Source organism: Squalius cephalus, assembly GCF_949319135.1.
Source record: "Squalius cephalus genome assembly, chromosome: 18".
NCBI lineage: Eukaryota > Metazoa > Chordata > Actinopteri > Cypriniformes > Leuciscidae > Squalius > Squalius cephalus.
This window is the reverse complement of record NC_137139.1, coordinates 20,532,653-20,560,640: the sequence shown is the minus strand read 5'-3', so window position 1 is coordinate 20,560,640 and position 27,988 is coordinate 20,532,653. Positions and strand designations below refer to the sequence as shown.

The 27,988-nt window shown below is 41.8% G+C and overlaps 1 protein-coding gene across 3 annotated transcripts; it reads right to left on the bottom strand.

Annotated features, from left to right (window-relative positions):
* Positions 1 to 542: 542 nt before the first annotated feature.
* klhl17 (kelch-like family member 17) lies at positions 543 to 27,988 on the bottom strand. Of its 3 annotated transcripts, XR_013819012.1 has the most exons (13): positions 27,812 to 27,988; positions 22,974 to 23,235; positions 19,230 to 19,351; positions 18,457 to 18,678; positions 6,586 to 6,702; positions 6,184 to 6,397; positions 5,960 to 6,104; positions 4,970 to 5,137; positions 4,612 to 4,700; positions 4,046 to 4,119; positions 3,757 to 3,938; positions 2,524 to 2,907; positions 545 to 859 (listed from the first exon to the last, which is right to left on the bottom strand). XR_013819012.1 is itself a non-coding variant. In XM_079849511.1 (12 exons), the coding sequence occupies exons 2-12, from the start codon at positions 23,185 to 23,187 to the stop codon at positions 2,679 to 2,681; spliced, it is 1,776 nt and encodes a 591-aa protein (XP_079705637.1). In that variant the 5' UTR covers positions 23,188 to 23,235; positions 27,812 to 27,988; the 3' UTR covers positions 543 to 2,678. The 3 variants fall into 3 exon arrangements, 2 of the variants coding, with proteins under 2 accessions (XP_079705637.1, XP_079705638.1); XM_079849511.1 differs by having other exon boundaries at positions 543 to 2,907; XM_079849512.1 differs by lacking the exon at positions 27,812 to 27,988 and adding an exon at positions 26,647 to 26,815 and having other exon boundaries at positions 543 to 2,907.

Below are 27,988 nucleotides of genomic sequence, written 5' to 3'. Positions count from 1 at the left end.
GTCCATACAACTGAAATGCACTGTTTTCTGAAGCCATTTGTGAGAACAAACCGAGGTTTCAGATCAAATCTCGCTTGACAGCTTTGGTCACCATTCACTTTCATTGTACAGCAGCTTGGACATTCTGCTATGAATCCGTCTGTGTTCTTCTGAAGAAAGACTCTTTTTAACTATTTTGTGCCATTACTTGAAGTATTTTAACATGTATTTCGCACAAATGCTAAATTATAAACCCAGTAACAGTTTTGTTCTCATATTAAAAGGATAAGTTCGCCCAAAAATGAAGACTGTCATCATTAACTCTATGACTTTTTTCATCTGTGGAACATGAGAGTTTTTAAGAGTTTCTTTATTTTATTGTCCATACAGTGGAAGTCAATGGGCACAACTGTTTGGTTACCAACATTCTTCAAATATCTTTCGTGTTCCGGAGAGGAAAGCACGTCATACAGGTTTGAAACAGGTTGTGAGTAAAAGACAGATTTTTGGGTGAACATCCCTTTAAAGTGTCAAACTCTCTTTCCACATGAAAACAGATTTATATCATTTACAGTAGTGGTTTAATTTTATACAGCAGTATATTGCTCCATTTTACATTAGTGCAAAAAATTCATGTTTGTTCTTAAATATAGCAAAACATAACCGGCACAATATAACACATTCAACAACATTACAATAAAAAAAAAGACAAAAGAAAAGACAGCCAGTTACGTTGACATTGCACAAAGTTTCAGGATATTTGGTTATATACATACTGTAATTCCTTTCTGTGGGCTCGTGGTCCTGTGGTGTTATGTATTGTCAAAGTGCAGGATGCTTCACCTCTACAGAAATGCACACACGCAGCACTCTAATCTCCCTGGACACAAATATATACTGACCTTAAACATGTTTCTCAGAATTAAAGTCCTTAAAAAAGGAAATAAAATCCTAACTTCTCAGAAGTTTTGAAATCATATAATCCTACGCTACATTTTAAAACCTACATAAAATGGCAGAGAGCAGAATTTACTTAAAGGATAGTTCACACAAAAATGTTAATCATTTACTCACCCTCATGTCGTTCCAAACCGTATGCATTTCTTTCTTCTGTGGAACATAAAAGAAAATATTTAGCAGAATGTCCAAGCTGCTTTTTTCCATTTTGTCCAAGCTGCTCTTTTTCACATTTTCTTTCATTGTACAGACGAAACAAAACAAAAAACAGCTTAGACATACTTCTAAATATCTCCTTTTGTGTGTGTTATACGTAGCAAAGTACGTCATACAGGTTTAGAACGACATTTTGGTGAATACATTTTCAATTTTGGGGAAACTATGCCTTGTTTTGGGGTGATCTGTGCTCTCATCAGTTAAACTAATCACAAAACCCACTGTTCACTCATCTGCCCATCTGAGGTAAGATGCATTGGTAGTGGCTGTTACCAAAGACATCACAGCACAACACATACATACTGTCTAGATCCGATCAAGCTGCCGAAGCTGACAACCCTAAGCAAAATGTAGAAAATGCAGTATACAATGACATGGTTCAATGTTATCAACTAAAGACTTATGACAAAAATATGAATAAATGTGACATACAACACATAGGAGCTTATAATAGCCGAGTTACTCACATTGAAGGGTTTGATATTGAAGTGTCAGTATTACCGATTACCCGTTAGTTAATCAGAATTAGTTCTGAGCACCGATCACCCTTTCGAAAAACACGAGAAAGTGCAGCTTTAATGTCACAGCTAGTTTTTAGGTATGGCTATAGTCTTTATTAGAAAGACATTTCTCCTGGTTTGTGATATAGACGTGTCATATTAGAAGAGTTTGTACTCTCAAAAGCTTGTATTGCATGACTAGAAACCAAACCGAACATGTCCGCTGGATAAAACACGAAATCTCACATTTCATACCAAACACCAGTGCTTCTCTGATATGCAATAAGTACGTTAAAACTATATCTCCCCTCTTAAGTCAGAGGTGGTCCTTCAAACATCTCTGAAATAGTGTCATATGTTTATATTACATTTGATAAATAAATGGGAAAATACATAAAACATATATTATGTTATCAACATGATCTGAGCAGACTGAATGTAGTGTAGAGTCCAGCCCCCGCTTTGTGAGAATTTTCTTCTTGTAAATGTCCATGCGCATCTGTGGTGAGACAGGGCAGCATTGCACATTACTACCACCTAGTGTGGCACAGCAGCACTACATTATTGTGTTCTGCCAAGGAAATATTTTCTGTAAACTTTTTACAGAACTTTTTCTGTAAACATGCGTGGCAGAACCTGTCAAGAGCTACATTCCTAAAGTTGTTCATACTTTTTTTTTTCCTGTTTAATATATTATTTCTTAATATTTCAAAAAAGAATCGTAAACATAAATTAAATATACATTTAGATATACATCATACACAAAGTCACCGCAAAATGGCAGAGCAACATTATTTTGCACTTTCAAGCACTGGGGTTTATAGGGTGAGAGTTGTGAGAGTGTGGGATTTTTCTTTTCATCCTTTTTTACCCTTGTGATCTGTTGGAATGCTGCAGTATTCCTCCAGGCAGAGGGAGGCCGCTGTTGCCCACGAAACACTCCTCGTCCGGTGCTCAAACCGAGCAGTTGCGCTTCTTTGCCACGCAGGGCAGGCCGCTGGAGCTAAGCCGGGTTTTTACCCTTTGTCAAAGACTTGTGGAGGAGACGGAAAGAGTGGGAGAGGACGGAGGAGGAAAGTTGAGGAGCTCCAGGACAGCGACTCCAACGCTGCTACGCCGCGTGAACATGCATGACGCCGCCACCCACTTGTTGCTACGAGGGTTGTATTTTTCTATGGAATTGAGACTAGAGCTGCCATCATTGCCTCCAACCGCGTATAACCAGCCATCCATGGCGACCAGGTCATGGGTGCTCCTGAAGACCAAGAGAAGAAAATGTCCATTAGGAACTTGAAAAATAAACACTTTTTTGCCATTCCAAACCTGTATGACTTTCTTCTGTAAAACACAAAAGAAAATATTTTGAATAATGTTTCAGCTGTTTTGTTGATACAATAGCTATGTTTCCATCCACTTATTTGTATGCGCATATTGGGAAAACACTGATGGAAAAGCAAAGATGTGCGTGAATTCTAAAAAAACTCATGGTGAGGCGGATAATCGGTTTTATCCGATAAGAGGACATGCGCATAAACTACGATGGAAACACATTTACTGAATAAATCCCTCGATGCACAACAAAAACCTCACGTGACTTTGCCTGTGGATGTGATTGGACAACTGGACTAACCAGCAGACCAATTTCACTGAACAGCATCTCAAATGTTGGATTGATCATTTTGAAATGCCTGAGTCAAAGTCTAGTTTAATTCCCTCCCAGAAGCATCTCACATGATTGTGTTCCCAAACACCAGGCATTTATGATTTACGATTTTGTTCTCTTGAACACATGGGATGGAAACGGTGCTTTATTTACAAATGTTTTATGCAATGTTTCATTCCCATTTTGCGCATGTTAAATTTGCCATTTTGGATGGAAACATAGCTAATGAAAGTCAATGGGGTCCAAAAAAAAAAGCCAAATGGACCCCAATGACTTTCATTGCAAAAAAAAAAACATTTTCTAAAATAATTTCTTTTGTGATCTGCAGAGAAGAGAGATGCATATAGGCTTGGAATACCATGATGGTGAGTAAATGATGGCAGAATACATTTTTTTGGGTGAACTATCCCTTTAACAAATGCTCGAATGCAACTTTCGAACCTGCGGATGTTCATGGGGGCCACTCCCTCCCAGGTGTTGGTTTTTGGATTGTACCGTTCCACTGAATTTAGGCAGCTGGTACCGTCATTGCCCCCTGCAACATAAAGCATGCCCTCCAGTACAGCTACCCCTGCACTGCTCCTCCTGCTCAGCATGTTGGCAATGGCAGTCCAGACATTACTCTGAAAAATACAATACTGTCTTTAGTCATTTATTTATCCATGGAGAGAAAACATAAAACACACCCTGGAGACATTTTCAACATATCAGAGAGAAATGTGTCACATACCTGAGGGTCGTATTTTTCAACTGTGGCTAAGTGTGAGGAGCTGTCGTACCCACCGACAGCGTACAAACTGCCATCTAACAGAAGAAATATGTGAAACAGGTTCATGTTTGCATATAGAGTAAACACAGAGGACATTAACCATTTCAACAGGCAAAGATATAGGTAAAGCTTGCGGCTGTACTGTCAATCCTACTAGCACTTTGGCAGGTTGAATTTTATATAAAATATATAAATTTTTCAATTGTAGTCTTTTTAAAAAGGCATCTGAAATAATAAACTAAGTGCAATGTAGTCAGGGTTCCCACACCTTGGTTAACTTCAAATTCAAGGACCTTTCAAGGACTTTCCAGGCCCTAATATATAAACAGCCTAATATACTAATATAGCCTAAAATATACAAATTATGAGATAATATTAAAAAAAATATCTATATGGCAGTTTTTCCCCATGGTATCAATGTCAAAATTGTGGCCAATGAAAATGCTGAGTGGCTAGTAACTTTGGAAAACCACTAGCCACAGTGGCTGGTGAGCAAAAAAAGTTAATGTTAATGTAACATTTTTTACCTAATGTGGCCACTCTAACATATCTCCTTCTGGTGCTCATGGCAGCAATGGAGGTCCAGGTACTGGTCAGAGGGTCATACCTCTCTGCACTGAAGACACAATCAAAGAGAGAGAGAGAGAAATGTCATATTATTACGTAATAAAAAAAAGAGACATTTTCCCTGCATATCGTCATCTTATTTCCAAAATCTTTTAAATAAAAATGTTTGTAATATTACTTTTTAAATATTATAGATAATTTCACATACATTTCTAGAGCTTTAACTGATCTTAGATTAACAATCAATGCAGTTTCATATATGTTTCTTTATTCTCATTATTTTTAGGACTTTCACAATTATTTAACTTAATAGCATACCTGTTGAGACAGGAAGCACCATCATATCCTCCTGCTGCATACAACAACCCATGCAGGACCGCCACACCTAAACAGCTCCTCCTTGTTCCCATGGACACTTCAGGTTGCCACACATTTGTTACCGGATCATACGACTCTACAGTAGCCAAATCAGAGGTGCCATCATACCTGTTTTGGGAAAAGACAGAGAGGAACAATAGATCTTTCATGCGTCTTTGTATAAATTGCATCTTTATCATGCAAGTAAAGACAAGACCATCATCTTTCATAGAATTTCATTAGTCAACAAGTGACACATTTCCTAATTAACCTTAAGTAACTTCTTGATTGCCTCATCACAAATCTGAAGGAAATAACATAGCTTTCTGCACATTCTGTTCCCTTTGTAATGTAATAAATCAAATCTGTGCTATTTTTCATTATTTTCATATGTATGTACATTTATATGTGTCTTTGGTTGTAGTCATATCTTGCTGTTTTTTCAGCATCTCGCATCATGCCGTATTTTGAATATGCTGCATCGAGTTAAAGACTTACAACCTGTCATGATGTATTTGAGTTTATTGGCTAGTTAAAAAAAAACTAGTTTCTATGGAAAGCCATTTTCGACACATAAGAAAAAAATTTGCAAAATATATTTTTTTTCATACAAGGTTATATGAGATAAACGTTGAAAATTATGACAAAATGTCAGTTATGACAAAGATAACGTAATTATGAAAAGTCAAAATTACAAGATATTAAGAATAATTATATAAAATAAAAATGATGACATAAAATTCAAAATTGGGATAAAATGTCAATGGGCTTCCCTAGGTTTCCAATTATTCCAGGGGTATTTTATTCTAAAGCAGCTCACACTGATGCCAAATAACTTTGAATTTTTAAAAGGTTTTCAAAACACAAGAGTCTCTGTCACTTAAGATTGGTGTTATAAAAGGAAAAAGCAGTTGATTTTCAGAAAAAAATTTGGCTTTAGGGTCTGCGTACCCGCCCACAGCATAGAGCTTGTTTCCGATAGCAGCCACTCCGACTCGTGCCCGCCGTGTTGACATAGACGCAACCATGTGCCAGCGGTCAGTCCTGGTGTCATAGGCCTCACAGTCTCCATGAATAGCAAAAAGACTGCCCCCGCCTGAAAGACACGCATTTAAATCAATCCAGCAACATACAGACATTTGTGCATGTGTGTTTTTCCATGCTCGTTTACAGACCTACGGCGAAGAGGACCGGACTGGCTCCCTCGCATCGACGCGGTCGGGTGCGGCTGTTACTGAGCACGCCCCTCTGCTCGGGCATCAGGTGATACTTCAGTGCCTCGATCAGCAGGTCTTTGCACTCGGAGTGGTGACGCACCAGCAGCTCTGTATCCACATTACTCATCAGGAAGTCTCTTGTCAGCAGGGGCAGACGCACACACTTCATCAGCTGAACAGAGAAATGGACGGAGTGAGAGGTAAGACGCGTGTGTGTGTAAAAAGGATCAGAGAGTACAAAGGAAGGGAATAGAGAAACAAGTATCGAGTCGCAGAGACATAATCCTTTATTAAGCACTAATCCTGTGATTTACTGTGATGTTGCTAAAAGCGCAGTTTGACAGGAGGAATCACACCCACCCGGGGCACATGTTGCCTCCGCCCATCAATGTCATGCTTGACCCAGCTCAGCACAGCCCTGTACACCTCCTCCTCTGATGGGACATTCAGGTTATCACTGGAGATCAGATCCAGCACCTGCAGAAATCACAAGAAAGGGTTCATAACTGATCTTAAAACTAAAGGATTATGGTTCCAGTCAGACTAAAGTCTTTAATTAACATTTTGAAAGACAAATTTGTGTTTTAGTGTGAATGAAGCGCATTTAAATGCACTTGTTGAGAGACTGGCACAACAAAATTATGTAATATATTGAACGGGACAGCTCAGTTTGACACATTATAATAATGTAAAAACAAAATCTGTTTGAAAAAGTTTGTTTGAAAGTCAATATTACATTAATCAACAGTCTAATTACGGTATAATTAAAATTGGGGGTCGGTAAGATTTTTTCAAATGATTTTATGATGTTGTATATTACTTCCGTTTTCATTGTTACATGATCCTTCAAAAATCATTCTAATATGCTGATTTGGAGCTCAAAATATTACATTTCCTAAATTATTAATGTAGAAAACAATTGTGCCATTTAATATTTTTGTGGAAACCAAGGCATTTAAAAAAAAAAAAAAAAAATTCTTTGATGAATCCTTGCTGAATAAAAGTTTTATTTTCTTTAAAAGAAATCTTACTGACCCCAAACTTTTGAATGGTAATATGAAAATAAAATTTTGATTTAATAATATAATAGAATTTTACTTGATAATAATATACATTCCAATTATGTTCCAAAGTTCTTCACATTATTAGTTGTGTTTTGGCTTATTTTTTGGTGACCCAAAATAGTATACTAATCCATTTAACACATCTTACCTTGTTTAAATAAATTCTGCAGGTATTTTTTTTACAAATTTTTTTAAAAAGCATAGTTATAATTGACTTACTTTCAAAACATTGCTTTCTTTGCCAACTTCATGTTAACATGTCAACTTCTGGGTCAACCAATAGTGCTGAGTGAGTTTCAGAACGAACAATGGCAGAAGGGGAGGTAGGGGTGGAAGAAGTGATAAGTGTTTGGGAAACCATACCATTATTTTGCAATTTCATTTGCTGCTGTTAGTGATGATGAAATTGCAAAAAATACTTTATAATTATTATTATTTTTGTAATATGAATTTAAGAGACTTCAGCCAATGCCTGAGACCAGCTCATGGACATGGACAGAGGTTTTAAGGATTACAACCCAAATGACCAGCATCACAGCAGCTCGGGACAAATGTAATACCATCACCATCATCTATTCTACACACTCAGAAGCACTACAACAGCCTTTGCAGAATTCCTGTCACAGATTGTTTGTTTATTTGGGGCAAAGGGCACAGTTAACATGACTACAAGCATTTCCTAGGTCTTGTGGGTTAAATACGGGGCCAGTGGAAGCCTCTAGCCTGCAACAGCTGTTAAGAGTGAGAGAGAATCACAGACAGAGAGGGAACAGCAGTCTATGTCATCAGCAAGCCCTAATGGTCCTCTGTAATCAGTGTCTGAACAGCAGGGGGATTTCATGGAATCATGTAACTTTTCAAAAACACAGGGAAACGTCTCGGTTACGGATGTAACCCTCGTTCCCTGAGTGGGAACGGAGACGTTACGTCGGATGACGACGATTGGGGTTTCGCTTAGAAGCCTATCACCTTCAAGTATTAGAAAACGAGCCAATGGCAATGAAATGCCATGGGTCTGCGGAATTTGCATAGCGTAACTCCGCCCGCCGCAGGGGGTATATAAGGAAGTACGCTGCACAAATGCAGATATGTCTTCGCTGAGGAGCCGAGACTGGCCCCAGGCGTTTTTCAGCGGTACAGCGGAAGTGGCAGGAAGACGTAACGTCTCCGTTCCCACTCAGGGAACGAGGGTTACATCCGTAACCGAGACGTTCCCTTTCGTGGTCACTCCGAGTTACGTCGGATGACGACGATTGGGGTTCCAGTCTAATCACGCCACCTCGGCTGTCTTCCAGTGCCCTGCGTAAGTCTGAGCTCCCTGTTGTGAGACTAGCACGAACGAAGGAGTCCTACTTAACACAGGGATACCAAGGAACACTGGGAAGCATATCTCAAGGAGAAATATGCAATCATGCCCAGCCATTGATGGGGGGGACTTAGAATACACATATGGCCAGAGGCTGCATATGGAAGATCACTGGGGTGTCCAGCCGCAGGTGGAATTTTAAACCCCAGGGGTGGCAAGGGTGGCTTGCCAAGGGAAAGACACACGCTCACAAGGAGACTTACAGCGGAATACACATGTGGGGGTCGCCCAGAGGGGGAACCATGCACATGGAGGCACCTAGTCAAGCGCAAAAGCTGTGTTATGGAAATTGGCATAACTCAGGCGATGACGTAACCAGTGCTGGAGGAACTCAGAGCTTATCAGACTCACCTGAGGAGAATATCGCACAATATTGCACTACGTGTGGAGTGGGCTTTCACACCAAGGGGGCACGGACGACCTTGCTGCTGGTATGCCAAAGCAATGGTATCCACTATCCAGTGAGACAACCTTTGCTTTGAGAGAGCCTTTCCCTTCAGCTTCCCACCATGACAGACAAAGAGCTGGTCTGAGGTCCTGAAACACCGCGTTCTGTCTACGTAAGCACGGAGGGCGCGTACTGGACAGAGCAGTGCCAAGGCTGGGTCTGCCTCCTCCAAGGGCAGCGCTTGCAGGTTCACTACCTGGTCTCGAAAGGGTGTGGTAGGAACCTTGGGCACGTATCCAAGCCGGGGTCTCAGGATCACGTGAGAGTTAGCCGGCCCGAATTCCAGGCACGCTTCGTCAACCGAGAATGCCTGCAGGTCCCCTACCCTCTTGATGGAGGCCAATGCAACCAGGAGCGCTGTCTTCATTGACAGGAACTTAAGCTCCACTGACTGTAAAGGCTCAAATGGAGCACTCTGCAGGGCAGTTAGAACCACTGAGAGGTCCCAAGAGGGTACGAGGGGAGGACGAGGAGGATTTAGTCTCCTCGCTCCCCTCAGGAACCTGACGATCAGGTCGTGCTTTCCCAGAGACTTACCATCAACTGCTTCGTGATGTGCGGCAATGGCGGCAACATACACTTTCAGGGTGGAGGGAGACAGCCTTCGCTCCAACCCTTCTTGCAGGAAGGAAAGCACGACACTGATCGGGCATTTCGTGGGTTCTTGATGTTTAGAAGAACACCAGTTGACGAAGAGGTTCCACTTCAACGCATAGGCATGTCTCGTGGACGATGCTCTAGCGGAAGTGATGGTAGCCACCACCGCAGGTGGTAGGGTACTCAAACCTGCCTCGTCCCGTCCAGGAGCCACACGTGGAGGTTCCAAAGATCGGGACGAGGGTGCCATAAGGTGCCCCGTCCCTGAGAAAGGAGGTCCTTCCTCAGAGGGATTGGCCAGGGAGGTGCTGTCGCGAGGAGTACTAGTTCGGAGAACCAGGTCCGGTTGGGCCAATACGGGGCAACCAAAATGACCTGCTCCTCGTCCTCCCTGATCTTGCGCAAGGTCTGCGCAAGAAGGCTCACTGGGGGAAACGCATACTTGCGTAGGCCCCGCGGCCAGCTGTGCGCCAGTGCATCCGTGCCGAGCGTGCCCTCGGTCAGGGAATAAAACAGGTCGCAGTGGGACGAGTCGTGGGAGGCAAACAGGTCTACCTGTGCGTCGCCGAACTGATCCCAAATCAGCTGGACCGTCTGGGGATGGAGTCGCCATTCTCCAGCGAGAGGCCGAACTCGAGACAGCTCGTCGGCCGCCTGGTTCAGGTGTCCCGGGATATAAATGGCTCGAAGCGACCTCAGATGCTTCTGACTCCATATGAGGAGGTGGCGAGCGAGTTGCGACATACGGCGGGAGCGTAGACCACCTTGATGGTTGATGTACGCTACTGTTGCGGTATTGTCTGATCGGACTAGTACGTGCTGACCCCTGAGCAACGCCCGGAAGCGGTGCAGGGCGAGACGTACAGCCAGCAACTCGAGGCAATTGACATGCCAAAGGCGCTGGGGTCCTGTCCAGGAGCCCGCGGCAGCATGACCATTGCACATGGCGCCCCAGCCCGTGTTGGAGGCATCTGTTGATACAACAACATGCCGGGAAACTCGTTCTAAGGGCACTCCGGCCCGTAGAAAATTGAGGTTCGCCCACGGGGTGAAGGTCTGACGGCAGGCTGGAGTCACTGGGACTTGGAGCGTGCCGTGTTGCCATGCCCACCTCGGGACTCGATCGCGAAGCCAAAGCTGAAGCGGTCTCATATGAAGCAATCCCAGCGGCGTTACTGCGGCTGCGGATGCCATATGCCCCAGGAGCCTCTGAAAAAGTTTCAGTGGAACCGCACTCTTGCCCTCGAACTGACGAAGACAAGTCAGCAGTGACTGCGCGCGCTCGCTCGTAAGCTGCGCGCACATGGCGACCGAGTCGATCTCCATACCGAGAAAAGAGATCCTCTGCACGGGGCAGAGTTTGCTCTTCTCCCAGTTGACCCGAAGGCCCAGACGAACTAGGTGCCGGAGCACGAGGTCCCTGTGTTCGCAAACCTGGTCTCGAGAGTGAGCTAGGATCAGCCAGTCGTCGAGATAGTTCAGGATGCGAACCCCGTGTTCCCGGAGGGGAACAAGGGCTGCCTCGACGACCTTCGTAAAGACGCGAGGAGACAGGGCTAGTCCGAAAGGGAGAACCGCGTACTGGTATGCCTGCCCCTCGAAAGCAAACCGTAGAAACGGTCTGTGTCGAGGTAAGATGGAGACATGGAAGTAGGCGTCCTTCAGGTCGATCGCTGCAAACCAATCCTGCGGCCGCACACACTGGAGGATGTGTTTGGCCGTTAGCATCTTGAACGGCAGCCTGTGAAGGGAGCGGTTCAAGACGCGTAGGTCGAGGATTGGCCGTAACCCACCGGACTTCTTGGGTACAATGAAGTAAGGGCTGTAGAAGCCGGACTTCATTTCGGCTGGAGGGACAATCTCGATCGCACCCTTCGCCAGCAGGGTAGCGACCTCCGCTCTCATGACAGGGGCATTGCCACCGACCATAGTGAAGCGGACTCCCCTGAAGCGGGGAGGAGATCTCGCGAACTGAATCGCGTAGCCGAGCCTGATGGTTCTCGCGACCCAGCGGGACAGTCTGGGAAGCTCTAGCCAGGCCTCCAGAAAGTGCACCAGCGGGGTCATACGAACCACAGACGTACCGTCGGTGGGGCAGCGAGGCGGAATGACCGGCACCGGCGAGGGTGGCATAGCGGCCCTGTGCGGGGGCACGGTCATTAACCGCGTCCTGCCAGAGGAGGCCAGGGGAGGGCGCGCGTCCCACGGGGGCGTGCTCTGGCAGGGGTCTGGCGACAGAGGGGGATGAGAGGAGCGTGGCCCGTGGGCGGACAAAAGATTCTCCCCCGGCCCTCCACCGGGGGAAGGAGTGGCCCTGCTACCACCTCCTGAACAGAAAGGAAAGCCAATCCTGAGCTGCCCGTCTCAGGAGCGCCGCTTAGCCTGGCGTTTAGCGGGCGGCGGGGCTGGAGAGGGCTGTGGTGCCTTCCTGCGGCTTCCTCCACGACGCGACCCAGATGAAGACTGCTGCTGGGGCCGTGCGGAAGGGGCGGGAGCCGCAGGAGGGCGCCCTCGGCGGCGAGCAGGCTGAGGATTCTGTACCGGTGGCTTAGCAGCAACAGCACGCCGGGGCAGAATGTGTTTGATGGCCTCAGTCTGCTTCTGAGCAGTCGAGAACTGTTGGGCAAAGTCCTCGACCGCACCGCCGAAAAGGCCGGCCTGGGATATGGGAGCGTCAAGCAGACGAGTCCGCTCGGGCTCACGCATATCGGCCAGGTTCAGCCATAGATGTCTCTCCTGGACCACAGCAGTGGACATCACCAAACCCAGGGAGCGCGCGGTCACTTTCGTCGCCCGGAGAGCGAGGTCGGTGGCGGCGCGCAGCTCATCAAAGAGCCCTGGGTCTGTCCTACCCTCGTGCATGTCACGGAGCATCTTGGCCTGGTAAACCTGCAAGATGGCCATGGCATGCAGAGAAGCAGCTGCCTGTCCCGCCGCTCTGTAAGACTTCGCCACCATAGTAGACGAGAATCTACAGGCTTTGGATGGGTGCTTTGGATCACCACGTGATGAAGCGCTTGCCGGACACAGCTGCATCGCGACAGAACGTTCAACCGTGGGAATCCCAGTGTACCCACAAGCATCAGCTTTATCGAGGGGAGGAAAGGCGGAGAAAGCCGACGAACGATCGCGGGAAGACATGGGTGCCTTCCAGGACCGCGTGACTTCCTCATGCACTTCCGGGAAGAAAGGAATTGGGGTTGGGCGGCGACGGGTGTCAGCGGCCGCTCCCAAAAACCAATCATCCAGCCGCGAGCGCACTGGATCAGGTGGCGGGGACCACTCAACACCAATGGCCGCGGCTGCCCGGGAAAGCATGGCGGTCAGCTCGGGATCAGACTCGGGCAACGCTGGCACGCCCGAGGGCGGCAACGCAGCCGAATCCTCACTTCCCGAGGACTCGCGCCCACCTTGTGATGCCGCGATCGACATGGTATCTTCCTCTGGAGCTCCAAACGAGACGCGCTGGGGCTCCGAAGAGGGACCAGCGGTCTCAGTTTGTACACTCGCGGGTACCGATGCTGAAGAGGGGTGTGTGGACCGTGGACGTGTCGGCGGTATGTCCCACACAGTCACCCTCAGGTCACCCCGGCCACCAGCCGAAGTACTAGCCCTCTCGGAGCCAGTAGATCGGGGTGTGGGTAGGGGGACTCTCGCTCTGGTGAGCTCATTGAGTCTCGACCGCAGCATGGAGATGGTCATGTTCCCGCAGTGAGAACATGAGTCATCCATGAACGCTGCTTTAGCGTGACCAACGCCCAAACACGCTAAGCAGAGTTCATGCCCATCAGAGAAAAATATCTCGCGACCGCAACCAGAAGTGCACGGGCGAGGCATCTTTAAAAAGACGTGCCGCGTGCAAGCTCTTTTTGTGAGAGGATAAACTCCGCGGATGCTGAAGCGAACAGGGAGAAAACACACTAACTGTCAGATCACTGAACAGATCAAGCAGGGTAGTGAGCACTCGCTGAAATCGCCGTCACACCAACACCGGAGAGTTCGCTCGTCTCGAAGGTAAGAGAAGACTAACTCAGAATATTTGGCTTACAGGAGTGGAGAAGTTCTCGGCTCCGAAGCGAAAGCATATCTGCATTTGTGCAGCGTACTTCCTTATATACCCCCTGCGGCGGGCGGAGTTACGCTATGCAAATTCCGCAGACCCATGGCATTTCATTGCCATTGGCTCGTTTTCTAATACTTGAAGGTGATAGGCTTCTAAGCGAAACCCCAATCGGCGTCATCCGACGTAACTCGGAGTGACCACGAAAGGGAACTAATACTACCAGCAGCACACCGATAATTCAAAAGAATGCTCTTCTACGAAGAGAGCGGATTAGAGCTGATGAAATTAGTGTTGTATGAGAGCAGGGGCTGCTTTCTGCTGATTAGCTGTCTCAGCTTCTCATTGACGTGCAGTTGTCACCACATATTCGAGCAGGATGATTGACAGTGTATTGAAGTGCTGATGCAGAGAGCACTTATATCAGTGTCACTGCGGTGTAATGCATGCTGACATTTTTGCTTTGGTGAGTCGAAGAAGAGTTCAAAGTTTGGCTGATAAGCATGGTCCAGTTAGCTGTAACTATATCATCTGGGGCCAAAAAATAAATAAAAACAGCTCTCTCAATTCACAGCCATTCAAACTTTCCTGTGTATTCTGGCTGAATATATTTTCCCAAGCAATATATAAAATGCAAATATTGCAATTATATTTTGGGGGATATATAATAATGTATAAAATATATAATAAGTACACTACACTACCATTCAAACGGAATTATTATTATTTATTTAATTTTTTTTTTTTTTTAAGAAGTCTCTTATGCTTGCCAATGAATTTATTTGACAAAATACAGTAAAAACAGTAATATTGCGAAATATTATTACAATTTTAGCAATTTTAGCATATTTTAAAATGTTATGCATTCCTGTGATGGCAAAGTAGAATTTTCAGCAGCCATTACTCCTGTCTTCATTGTCACATGTTTCAACAGAAATAATTTAATATGTTGATTGATGCAAGACAATTTTCTTATTATTATTGTTTCATAACAGCTGTGCTGCTTACTAAATACGTTTTTTCATTCTTTGATGAATGGAACGTTCAAAAGAACAGCATTTATTTGAAACAGAAATATTTTCTAACGTTATAAATATCCTTTTTTGTCACTTTTGATCAATTTACATTTACTCATTTGGCAGATGCTTTTATCCAAAGCGACTTGCATTGCATTTCAAGGTTCACATTTACATTCTTATCAGTTCTTGCTCTCCCTGGGAATCAAACCCATGACCCTGGCGTTGCAAAAACCAACGCTCTACTGTTTGAGCTGCAGGAAAGCTTGGAATTTAATGCATCTTTTAATGTAATTTCTTTTAAAACCTTTCATGCAGTGTGTAATATAGCTGTTTGTTACTGTAAAAGGTCAGCAAAGTTTTGAAGATCAAAGTGCAAGACAAATAAACTTATTGTCTCTCAAAAATAAAGAATCGATTCAAAACTGCCGAAACGAGTCGTCAGCAATTTCAGTCTCACTTCTTGTTACATGCATAATGCCAGCCTATGGCCTAAATTGGCTGCCCGCAAACAATGTCTACTTTGACCCAAGTCTACTTTCTTCCAGCTGAGGCCTGGAAGAGTTTGGTTTGTGTTGTCAAAAGGATGAGAACTCACGCTGGCATTTATATGGAAAAACCGACGCCATCCTTCCTGCTCGTATCACTGTGTATGAGCTGCTGAGGAAGCATCCGGAGCCGAAATTCAGATATGGTTATGGGTGTTTTGTTTCCGACACGCACTGTAAGCGATAGACAAATCACAATAGACTGGGCCATTTGACCAATCAGTGCAGAGTAAGCTTTCGGAAAAGAGGGGTTTAGAGAGACTGGGTCTTCAAACGAAACGTTTTCAAACTCTTTGAAAAATGTTTTTTGACATTGAATTCAAACCTATTGTAGGAGACCTTCAAAACAAAAAAAATAGAAACCTTTAAATTAGCATAAAGTGGGCACTTTAGTAGTATATTATATTTGTTATATATATATATATATATATATATATATATATATATATATATATATATATATACTACTAAAGTGTCTATATATTTTTTATACAGTGAGGAAAATAAGTATTTGAACACCCTGCTATTTTGCAAGTTCTCCCACTTAGAAATCATGGAGGGGTCTGAAATTGTCATCGGTGCATGTCCACTGTGAGAGACATAATCTAAAAAAAAAAAAATCCAGAAATCACAATGTATGATTTTTTAACTATTTATTTGTATGATACAGCTGCAAATAAGTATTTGAACACCTGAGAAAATCAATGTTAATATTTGGTACAGTAGCCTTTGTTTGCAATTACAGAGGTCAAACGTTTCCTGTAGTTTTTCACCAGGTTTGCACACACTGCAGGAGGGATTTTGGCCCACTCCTCCACACAGATCTTCTCTAGATCAGTCAGGTTTCTGGGCTGTCGCTGAGAAACACGGAGTTTGAGCTCCCTCCAAAGATTCTCTATTGGGTTTAGGTCTGGAGACTGGCTAGGCCACGCCAGAACCTTGATATGCTTCTTACAGAGCCACTCCTTGGTTATCCTGGCTGTGTGCTTCGGGTCATTGTCATGTTGGAAGACCCAGCCTCGACCCATCTTCAATGCTCTAACTGAGGGAAGGAGGTTGTTCCCCAAAATCTCGCAATACATGGCCCCGGTCATCCTCTCCTTAATACAGTGCAGTCGCCCTGTCCCATGTGCAGAAAAACATTTTCCCATGTGCTCCCAAAGCATGATGTTACCACCCCCATGCTTCACAGTAGGGATGGTGTTCATGGGATGGTACTCATCATTCTTCTTCCTCCAAACACGTTTAGTGGAGTTATGACCAAAAAGTTCTATTTTGGTCTCATCTGACCACATGACTTTCTCCCATGACTCCTCTGGATCATCCAAATGGTCACTGGCAAACTTAAGACGGGCCTTGACATGTGCTGGTTTAAGCAGGGGAACCTTCCGTGCCATGCATGATTTCAAACCATGACGTCTTAGTGCATTACCAACAGTAACCTTGGAAACGGTGGTCCCAGCTCTTTTCAGGTCATTGACCAGCTCCTCCCGTGTAGTTCTGGGCTGATTTCTCACCTTTCTTAGGATCATTGAGACCCCACGAGGTGAGATCTTGCATGGAGCCCCAGTCCGAGGGAGATTGACAGTCATGTTTAGCTTCTTCCATTTTCTAATGATTGCTCCAACAGTGGACCTTTTTTCACCAAGCTGCTTGGCAATTTCCCCGTAGCCCTTTCCAGCCTTGTGGAGGTGTACAATTTTGTCTCTAGTGTCTTTGGACAGCTCTTTGGTCTTGGCCATGTTAGTAGTTGGATTCTTACTGATTGTATGGGGTGGACAGGTGTCTTTATGCAGCTAACGACCTCAAACAGGTGCATCTAATTTAGGATAATAAATGAGGTGGAGGTGGACATTTTAAAGGCAGACTAACAGGTCTTTGAGGGTCAGAATTCTAGCTGATAGACAGGTGTTCAAATACTTATTTGCAGCTGTATCATACAAATAAATAGTTAAAAAATCATACATTGTGATTTCTGGATTTTTTTTTTTTAGATTATGTCTCTCACAGTGGACATGCACCTACGATGACAATTTCAGACCCCTCCATGATTTCCAAGTGGCAGAACTTGCAAAATAGCAGGGTGTTCAAATACTTATTTTCCTCACTGTATATATAAAAATGTTAAAAAAAATATATTTTTAAGGGATTTTAAAAACATAAATTGACATGTCTCCCTGCTTGCTTCCTTTGGCACAGTTTAAGATAGTAGCTAGTCAAATGGCTTTTACAGCTCTGTTGATTCAAAACTTCAGTTCCCATAATGCCCATGAGCAAAGATGTCAGAATTTGAACCCCACACTTCTGAGAAACTCTGCGCCAGCTGAAAAACTGCCATTGAGATTAATGGGAATGCTAATGGACAGCTTTCTCCAGACCTTGGGAGAGTTTTTCTTTGAGTAGGATGAGGGGGCGTATTAAAAGCCAGGATGTGACCAGCATTCCTGCAGCGAAGGTCGAAATAGACCAGTTCATTTTTTTCCCCTCAGACTAAGTCAAAAGAATCAAGACTTCCCAGACGACAGAGAGGAGGAGAGGCCGGATCAAGTGAAGAGATTGTGTTTTTAAAAAGCTCAAGGCCAATGTGACAGGAAGTGGTGTCAGTGACAAATATATATAATTAGACATCCGTGGCCAAAACCATTTTTCCCTCAAGGATTGTTATGGCTCAACTCCCCAGCACTCCCCATGCATCATTTAACGGGTACACTTTACACCCTTCTTTTTACATCCTGAATAAATCTATTCTTAAAACCCCTCTTGCATCAGAGTTTCTTACAGTTTGAATTTTTTATGACCCCGGGCGATTCAATCTGTTCCTCACACAAAGCTATCATGTGTACTTTTATGGTGTCATTTTGGTGCTTAACAACCCCAATTCTCATTCACATTTATGTTTCACCTAAAAAAAAAATTTTTGTTTTTAAAGTAGAGAGAAATGTTGCTGTGGCAACTAACTGAAATAAATACGTTTAAGTACTAAAGCACTAAACTTCTACAAATAAAATAAATTATTAGTAATTACAAAATACTAAAATAACGCTGAAAATTCTGAAGAATTTTTGGGTGAACTATATCCTCTAACTACCAAACTAGTATTCTACTACATTAACTACAAAGCAGATCGCTCACCTGTTTGAGAGGTAGCAGCATAAACTCCTCAGTCTTCGAGACCTCTACGAAGTGCTGCAGGACGTACTTATGGGCTGACTTGAGAAGGTCGCTGCAGGAGTGAGTGTCTGCAAAGCCACGGATGCCCAGGCAGTTTGAGGGGTCCAGCTGGCTGAGGAGGAATTTACAGCAGGCATCTCTCACTCCGTTGAGCTGCAGGAGACTAGCTGCCGGCAACAAGGTCTGCTCGAGTAAAGCGGTAGAAGTAAGAATTAAGAAGTAGTCATTTTCAGAAATGAATCTTTAACATCATCTTAAGGTGCGGTCACATTTACTGGATTTTCCTGTTACATTTTTTGATTTGCCCATTTCAACAGCAATGTTGAGGCCAAAAAAGTCCCTCAAGCAGATCTCACTCATGTTCAAATTTGTTACAATAACCAAGAGAAAGCTGCTTGGTTTGAAAGTGACTTCTGTGTGAGCCTACTACACTATTGTCAATAGACAATGGACCTTTTGTGCATGCAAAGTTTTGCTGGAAATGCACTGAAGTTTCACTGATGTGACTCCACCTTTAGTCTAATCATGAGCCAAATTCTTGTAAATTAGCTGCCACATATGCATTTGTTCTTTTGAAACAGCCTGCATTTGCAAAGATGCAAATTGTAAGTTTGCACAAACCATCTGAACACATCACCTTGTTAAGCACCTCACAGAGCAAACTAGATTACATCCTGGTAATTGTGAGCATGAAAATACAGTATGCTCTTCAAAAGACACTAAAGTCGACGTACCTGCACATTTCCTTCTCCTACTACGATTTCTGCAGTGTAGGCGTACTGCACCAGCTGCTCCAGAGCCTGAGGGTCAATGTCATGCAGGGTCACGTGGGTCTGACGGCTCTCTGACATCTCATCTGCACAGTCACAACACACACAGCTGTGCAATAGAGGCTTTTGAAGAACACTGGTAGATTTAGACCGTTTCCCAGGGGTTTGACGATACTGATGTCCCGTTCACACATACAGCGAGCTCTGATGGTTGTACTGTTTGTCGAAGTGGATGTTCCCATTAGAACGTTATCGGTGCTGCTTCCCTGGCAATTTTGGAAATCTTTTTGAAGAAATGGGATGATCATCTGCTCTGAGTTCACAGAGTATCTGTGCTGTTGGATGCTAGCAGACGTTCCTACATGACTGCTACATATATTTAACTGTATCTGACAGACTGTACTGTATCTCACTGTCTGTACTATATTTGCATGAAATCTGCATAAAGTTTGCAAACTCTGTTTGATTTTGTTGCAGTGTCAACGTTCAGTGACATTCATGAAACCGGAAATCCCTTTATGAATGAACGACCCTTGAGACTAGTGTTGTTATTCTCGATTAAAACTATTAAAAATAGTTCTCGTTAATTAAAATAAAATTGAAATAAAATAAAATAAATATTAGTTAAATAATTTTTTTTAGAAATGCTGCTTTGGCAACTAATTAAAATAAAACAAGTTGAAGTTGAAGTACTAAAACTGAAATAAAAAATTAATTAAAGAAATATAAATATAAAAAAATTTATAAAATTGTAAAACCAAGAAAATGACCAAAACTAAAAATATAAAAAATAAAAGCAAACTCAAAATAATAATAAATACTATAATAGTATTTATACTAAATATAATAATAAAAACATAAAAATAAAAAGAATTATGAGACGTATGACAACACTGAACAGTTAAATTAACATTCCACACAAAAATGAACTGTCTATCTTTGTAGACAAATTTTAAACTGTTTGCATAATGTCATTTTATGAAAGGGAAGAGAATATGTTATTTTGTGTTTTTACATCAACATAATCGTAACCACTTATTTCTATTCGGATATTATTTGTCATCATACTGTTAGCAGATATATAGGCCTGGTTTCACAGACAGGGCTAATATTAAGCCAGGATTAGGCCTTCGTTCAATTAGGACATTTAAGTAGCTTTTATAAACGTGCCTTAGAAAAAGACATTAATGCTGTGCATCTTGAGACAAAACATGGCACTGACATATTTTAAGATATGTCAGTGCAAGTTGCTTTTAGTTAAAACAGCTCAAACATGCATTTTAGTCATGGGACTAGCTTAAGCCTTGTCTGTGAAACCGGGGGTTCAAGAAAATATGAACAATAATTTTGTTAGAAATTAGAATTACATATAAGAGAAATGCAGCATATTCAGTGTTAGTACAAATTAGTCCAGACTCAAGAAGATTATTTGTTGTAAGTTAAACAAGTTTTGATATGTATAATGGAGTTTAAACCAGTGCATTGTAAGTAGATATAGTGTATGGTAAGTTCAGAATAGTCATGGCTCTGAAGAGCCCACATTGTCCTGACTCATACCATCACAATCTAGCCTGAGGTGAAGCGGGACTGTTGAGCAATAGGAAAAACCAGGCACCTGCTGATCTGAGACCAAGACAGGGAAGAGAATAAAGCATGGAAAAACATTAGGAGATGACAAAAAGCAGGAAGGAAGGAAGGAAGGAAGGAAGGAAGGAAAGGCTTGAAACAGCAGCTGAGGTAATGTACATAGGAAATAAACACTACACAATACACAATACATGTTCACCTTAAAGACCATGTGAAGTCAAAATAGTTTTTTCACCTTTTAGTTCATGTGTTAGCTTTGGAACTATCTATATGATAGCGTACTCCTGATTTCACACAACAACAAAAAAAACTTAAATATAGTAAATAATCACAGATATTAAACTTGTGCACAAGTACTTGAGTACTCGATCATGAAAACGATGATCACCATGACTTTAAAAAATATATTTATTTTTCTCTGATTGGTTATTGTGGCATTTTGGGCGGTACCTGAGGTCTGATTGGTTAGTGTTAGGACAGCATGCTGTCCAGACCAGAGATACAAAGTAAAACTATGGATTTTTAAGTGCGCAGTGATGCCTGAATCACTTTGTATCATGAAAATACAGTTAGGCGCAAGATGTGCAGCACCAATCTGCCATATACATAATATTATAATTTGAACACTATTATAATAGAATGTTGTAAATTCTTTGTGCTTTAGTAGTTGTCCGTGTTTCGGTGTTGTTGGTACAGGAAGAGTGCATCCACAACAGGAGTTACACATTCAGACAAGCACGGTCAAGTTCACGTGCAGATGTAAGTCGTAATATTAATTTTATTAGTAGCCTATATATCTGATTAATCTCATATGGGATGCGTTTGGTTGAGTTGGTTGAGTTTATTAACCCGCTAACAAAGCGCTTTAGTTTAGCAGTGTTCATAAACTCTTCAGCATCAGTTCAAACGGCAATGCCCATCATTATTGTCTATGATTGGGTTATTTGAGACAGTCATATTCCTTTTGGATGTTTCTTTTTCACAAACATTGATGATGTTATTAATATTTCAACAATAGGCATATGTTCTAACTAAAATTGTTTCTCAACATAGCTTCGAAAACATGCAGGGATGTCTGGAATTACTTGACAGCAGGTGAAAATACAATTAGGAGGAAGCTGTGCAGCGCCATAACATTATAATGAGAACACTATAGAATGTTGTGAACTCTTTGTGCTTTAGTAGCCCATGTTTCAGCACGTTGTTACGAGGAAGAGTGTATCCACAACGGGAGTAACACTTTCTGCCTAGCACGTAACTTAGTTAAAGTTCACTTGCATTTGCATCTTTTTGTGCAGATATAAGTTGTAATGTTACAGCTATGTTGTGTATCTAGGATTTCTGATTAATCTCATGTAGGATGTGTTATTTAAAACGGGCTAACACTCTTCAGCTTCACTCCATGCAGCTATTCATTTTAGAGGTTTCTTTTTTTCGAAAACATTGGTGCATTATTGATAATCTAGCAGTGTTATTTTTCTAGTTGTATTTTTATAGAAATATTTTCATGTGATATTTTTATTTGTCAACATTTATTTTTGTAGCAGGTCTATAACAGACCTATCAGTACTCGAAATTAAAAATTTACAAACATGCCCATCCCTAACATTACTAGGCAAAAAAAGTTATCTTTGAGACTAGAGGTTTCGCAATATATACGATAACCGTGATATTAAAAAAATTAAATATTGTTATCGTGTTAATTGGAGGTGTCGCAATATACCGGTATTGACAATAACCGTGATATTTAAAACAATTATATTGTTATCGTGTTAATTAGGGGTGTCGGAATATACCGGTATCGGCAATAACGGTATTATCTCATATGAATAGGACACGTATGATAATATGGCACATAATCCAATGCCAGTATCTGGTTGACATCCCAAAGTACAGTAGGTGGCGGTATTGCACCTGGTTACCAAAACTTATAAATACTTATGGATTATCGTACGTTTACTTCAAATATCTTTAGAGAGCAGTTTTGTTTGTTTTTTACCTCAAATAGGGCATTATGGAGTGCTAAAAAAAAATAAAACATCTGATACCATGACAGCCTTATTTAAGACATTGGCCAGAACCATTTTCATTTCTAAAATAGCAATGTAGAATAAGACCTACTTGTAAACATGGCGTGGAAGTATGGACTGCAGGAGGCCAGCACCACCTTGTGTGCCTTGATCTCCTTGTTGGCCACATGAAGCACAATGTCGCAGAGCAGGCCGCGCTGCCGCATGCGGTTCATGGACACGAAGGAGTCGTGGTAGTGGCGTTTGGAGTTGTGTGAGATGCTGTGTCCATCCCGGTTCAGCAGCTGCATACCCCCCTCCATCATGCCGGTGCTCTCCAAGGCCTGCTGGAGCCTGGGCCTCACTCTAGGACACTACAGGAAGAGAGAAACACACCATATGAAGTCAAAAATTGGGTTTTGTGGCTTTTAACAGATATATACTCTTCCTCTTCAGAAAAAAGTCCAAAATTATTGATGACTCATCCTGCACTACAGATTTTTGTCCAATCAAATGCTGTCTAAAACGAGAATGTCCCTCCTCCTGATAAAGTGCAACAGTGCCGACCCACTTTTTCAATGGTCTTGGTTCTGGAAGTATTTTTTCCATTAATTTTTCCCATAAGAATTTTTTTTAAAGTCTTTGTTAAAGAGTTATGAGCCATGAACCAAACCAACCAACAAACATTTATTTTGAGGGACAATGAGGGAAAGAACTAAAATCTCACGAAGGATTGTGAATGATATAAAAATGTGGTCAGAATTATTGGCACCCCTGGTAAATATGATTAAAAATGGCTGTAAAAATAAATCTTCATGGTTTATCCCTTTGATCTTTCATTAAAAAAAAATGCAAATATCTAACCTTTCATTGAAGTAAAAGAATTGAAAGTAGGAGGTAAATCATATTATGAAATAAATGTTTTTCCTTCAAAACACATTGGCAACAATTATTGGCACCCCTAGAATTTTTTGAGTAAAATATCTCTATAGTATATTCCCATTAATATTTAAATTTTTAGCACACCAGGGTGACTAGGAACATGAAACTGTCTAGCTATGACTTCTTGTTTCACATGTGTTTAAATATGAGGAAACACAAAGGCCAAATTCTCTTAATCATCCAACACAATGAGTAAAAACCAAATAATATAGTTCTTATGTGCAGCAAAAGATTGTTGAGCTTCACAAAATAGAAAGTGGCTGTAAGATAATAGCTAAAGCATTAAAAATTCCCATTTCCACCATCAGGGCAAAAATTCAAGAAGTTTCAATCAACTAAAGATGTTAAGAATCTGCCTGGAAGAGGACGTGTCTCTACATTGCTTTAATGCAAGGCAAGGAGGAAAGTTTGAGTAGCCAAAGACTCTCCAAGAATCACATATGGAGAATTGCAGAGATTCGTTGAGTATTAGGGTCCTAAATAATAAAAATAAAAACATCAAACAGCACCTACATCACCACATGTTGTTTGGGAGGGTTCCAAGAAAAGTCCTCCTCGCTCATCCAAAAACAAACTCCAGCATATTTTAGTTTAGTTTATTTGCACAAATATAAAATATATAGGCCTACAATAAAAACAAGAAAATACAATCCAAATATTGTGCTGGGAGAGGCAGAAAAAGCCTCCACCTAAACAACAAAGAAAAACAGAAACTATTAAATTAAAGAAAGAGCTAAATTACAATAGCAAATATATAAATGTAGGACTGAATCAAGTTAATCACAACATAATAATATACAATCAAAAACAAATCAAATAAAAAAATAATAAATTTTAAAAAAATCGATGAATATAAAACAATTATGGTAAATAGACCATAGGCTATGATGAAGTTTATTTCCTATTTAAATAGGACATAAGTGAAGACAAGAAATAAAAAAATGATTTCATGAGGGTCTTTAAGAACTCTCATTCAAGCTAATGCTAATTAATAACTAATGTCATGTTTAACGTTTAACATCTGTGCATTACCTCTAACAATCTTTGAGTTCTTTGTCAGGCTGTAAATCCATTTTAATTTGTGCCTTCTTGGTTCACATTTCCTTTCCATACAGCATAATGGTTGCTTCAGGGCATTTTGAACAACGAGTACAGAATCATAATGGGAGAAGCGAGCCAGACCGAAGCGCTCAAGCCTTAAATATCATGAAAATTATCACTTCACATTACAAATTCCCACTCATTTTATAGCTTATAGCTACATATGGTTTGCTCCTCAATACTCAGTGGCCTTTTCTCACTGGCCTGAGGCCTCAAAAGCTATTTAAATTTGGTCTCTCGCACACATAAAGACTCACTCGCTGCATAAATAAACCGGCTGGTTGATTTTAATAATGAAACTGTGTTCCAGATGAAAGAACGAATGGTATGGAACGGTTGAACCAGGACACGTCGTGATGAGTTGGCCAGCCAGCTGCACACATTCAATTCTCCAAAAGCATCACTATAGAAACCACTGTGCTGTGCCCACGGTAACATGTGCTGGTATCTGTCATACACTTCACTTTGAGTGGGAAGATTGGATGGAGCAGTGAGAGACAATTTAAAGGAGGATGATGAATAGCAATCCAGTTGACGGCACCTCTTCTATTAGATGTTGAGGTGTATAGTGTTTTTTAAATTTTTTAAAGCTTTAAGCAATGGGATGTTTTGTTGTTTTCCTAACGATACGGCTCCGACTCTAAAGCATTACTCATGTTACTCCAAATAACAGACGACAGGTGAAAGAGCAAGAATATAGTCACAGGCTCAGTATTACAGCCAGCAGTGGTGTGGCTGCCCACAAAATGGCTATGGGGTTTCAGATGTATAAATCCTTTAGTTATACAAAGCAAACGATGCGGTCTGAAACCTGAGGTCACTAACTGTTTAAAAATGCAGAATAGATGAAACTGTTGACAATAGTTATTTGTAGTATGGTAGGCACTCAGGATAGAGTTTCTGTAGATGCCTGCCTCTGTGTGGCCCCTCAAAACAAATTGAGAAACTCCAGCGTTACTGCTTAATAAAGTTGTATTATGATGTTTGTTCTTCACAAAAAACTTCATTAGTGCTGAACTCAGCTGTGTGTATTATTTCCAGAACTCCTTCAACTGAACACACATCCCTTGTACTTGTATCTGGTTAAATACAAGGTATTGCCGCTTACCCATAAGGCACTCAATAATTTCACCCGTTCATATTTGTCCGGTTTCTTCTCACATACACTCCTACTCTAGATCTTCTTCTGCACTCACTCTTGTTCTGTCTCATATCCGCATGACTTCCATGGGTTCGTCTTAAACAGACTTTAATGTGATTGTATTTATGTACCCATGTTGTGTTTTTAGGCCATACTGAGAGCCTTTATATTTTATGCTGATATGTGCTTTTTGATGCTTGTAAGGTGTCCTTGCGTCTCATGAATGGTGCCTATTATTTACAATATATTATAGTAACTATTAATCTGATAAAAAGTTTCTGAAAGCTTCTTACAGTGTTGGGAACCAAAAATGTATTCATTTTTAGGATTGTACAGTAGTAGCAATAGCTGTAATACTGGTATTTAGCAGAAATGCGAGGACAGGATTATTCAGTATATAAAAATATTTTTTTTTTCCTCTTGCATACTAGACAGGCTGATTCAGAGTTATACAGCTAAACGCAAACCCTACAAACATCCCCAGTATCATTAAATCTGACTCAGCACACCGTGTCCCATCCAGACAGAGCATCTCTCACCCCTCCTCCTCTGATCCATTCAAGTCATCCAGCAGAATAACACTGAGTATAACCAGCACTACCTGAACTGATGGATGACGCCTTTTCCTTTTGTTTCGCTTGTCTGCTTTATGAAGAATATTTTGGATTGAATCCTAGAGTGCAGCGGCTGAGCATCATCACAGTCCATATGAAAAATGCATGAAGCCTCAGTTTGGGAGCTTGTGTGTTGTTGACGTAAATGAAAGCCGCATGAGTGCTGGTCGCTGACGTCACATTTTAAGGTCGCGCCGGATGTTTGCTTTACAATTAGTTTAGTTCTTAATCGAGGCTCCGATGATACTGCTTACATCAAAACAACATCAACAACAAGTAATCGTCGAGCAATTTGAAAACGCTCCATCGACACTGTTTAAAAGCTACATCACAATTCTCAAATCACACCTCCTTAACATCAGTTCGCTAGTGATGGAAAGTCAGACTCCTTCCATTGGATCGGTTCCTTCGAACAGTTCGTTACAAAACACTTCAGCAATTATTTTACGTCATGAAATAATTACGTTCCCACGTGTTCCCTGTGTTTCCACCTCTAATGCTATTATCAGCTCAATCATCGGTTATTACGAATCCAATATGTCCGAAAGAGAGGATTCCCAGTGAAACGACACACTAGGATTCAAATCATTCATTCATTGAAAATCGATTCATTGAAAAGATCCGACTCAAACGAACGATTCGTTCAAGAATTGGAAATAGAAAAGCTCATTGTAGATGTTTCGGAAATAATTTTCTGCTGGCCATGTACATACCATAACAACAAATGAAACCATACAACAGAGGAATATGTTGCCTTATTTAACAGTATTCGCTTGGTGGCTGATCTCATATTGCCTTTGTTCAGATGGGATTTTACAGTACAGTAACGTTAGCACTGACAGCTAAAAGACGAAAAACATCATTCAGCCCTCATAACATATTTCAAACGCTTTAAACGACAGCATCAGATACAAAGAAATGCTCAATGCACACACTTTAACCTGGACCAGTTGACAAATGTCTGTCTGAACAAAGAGAGCACATCAATGCGATAAAGCTATTTCATAACACTGCAGCTCTGGGACGGCGAGGATGCGTTTGCACAGCCTGTATTTTTGTATAAGCTAAAAATGAAGTAAGAAGTAAATAAATGTTGCTTGCATTGTCAGATGAGTTGCAATTCTGTCTGGATGAGAACGAATCTAAGCTCACCTGCCGTCGTCTGTGTCTGATTGACAAGACTCGTTTCTTTCTGTGTAGCGCTCTCTCCAGTTTTGTCCGTGTGTTGTGATTAATTTGGATGCATGTGGTGATTTATTTAGCCGTGCCTGGTGAGTTGACATGCTACATCACATGTCGCTTCAAAACAGACATCTGTCTCTCAGCTCT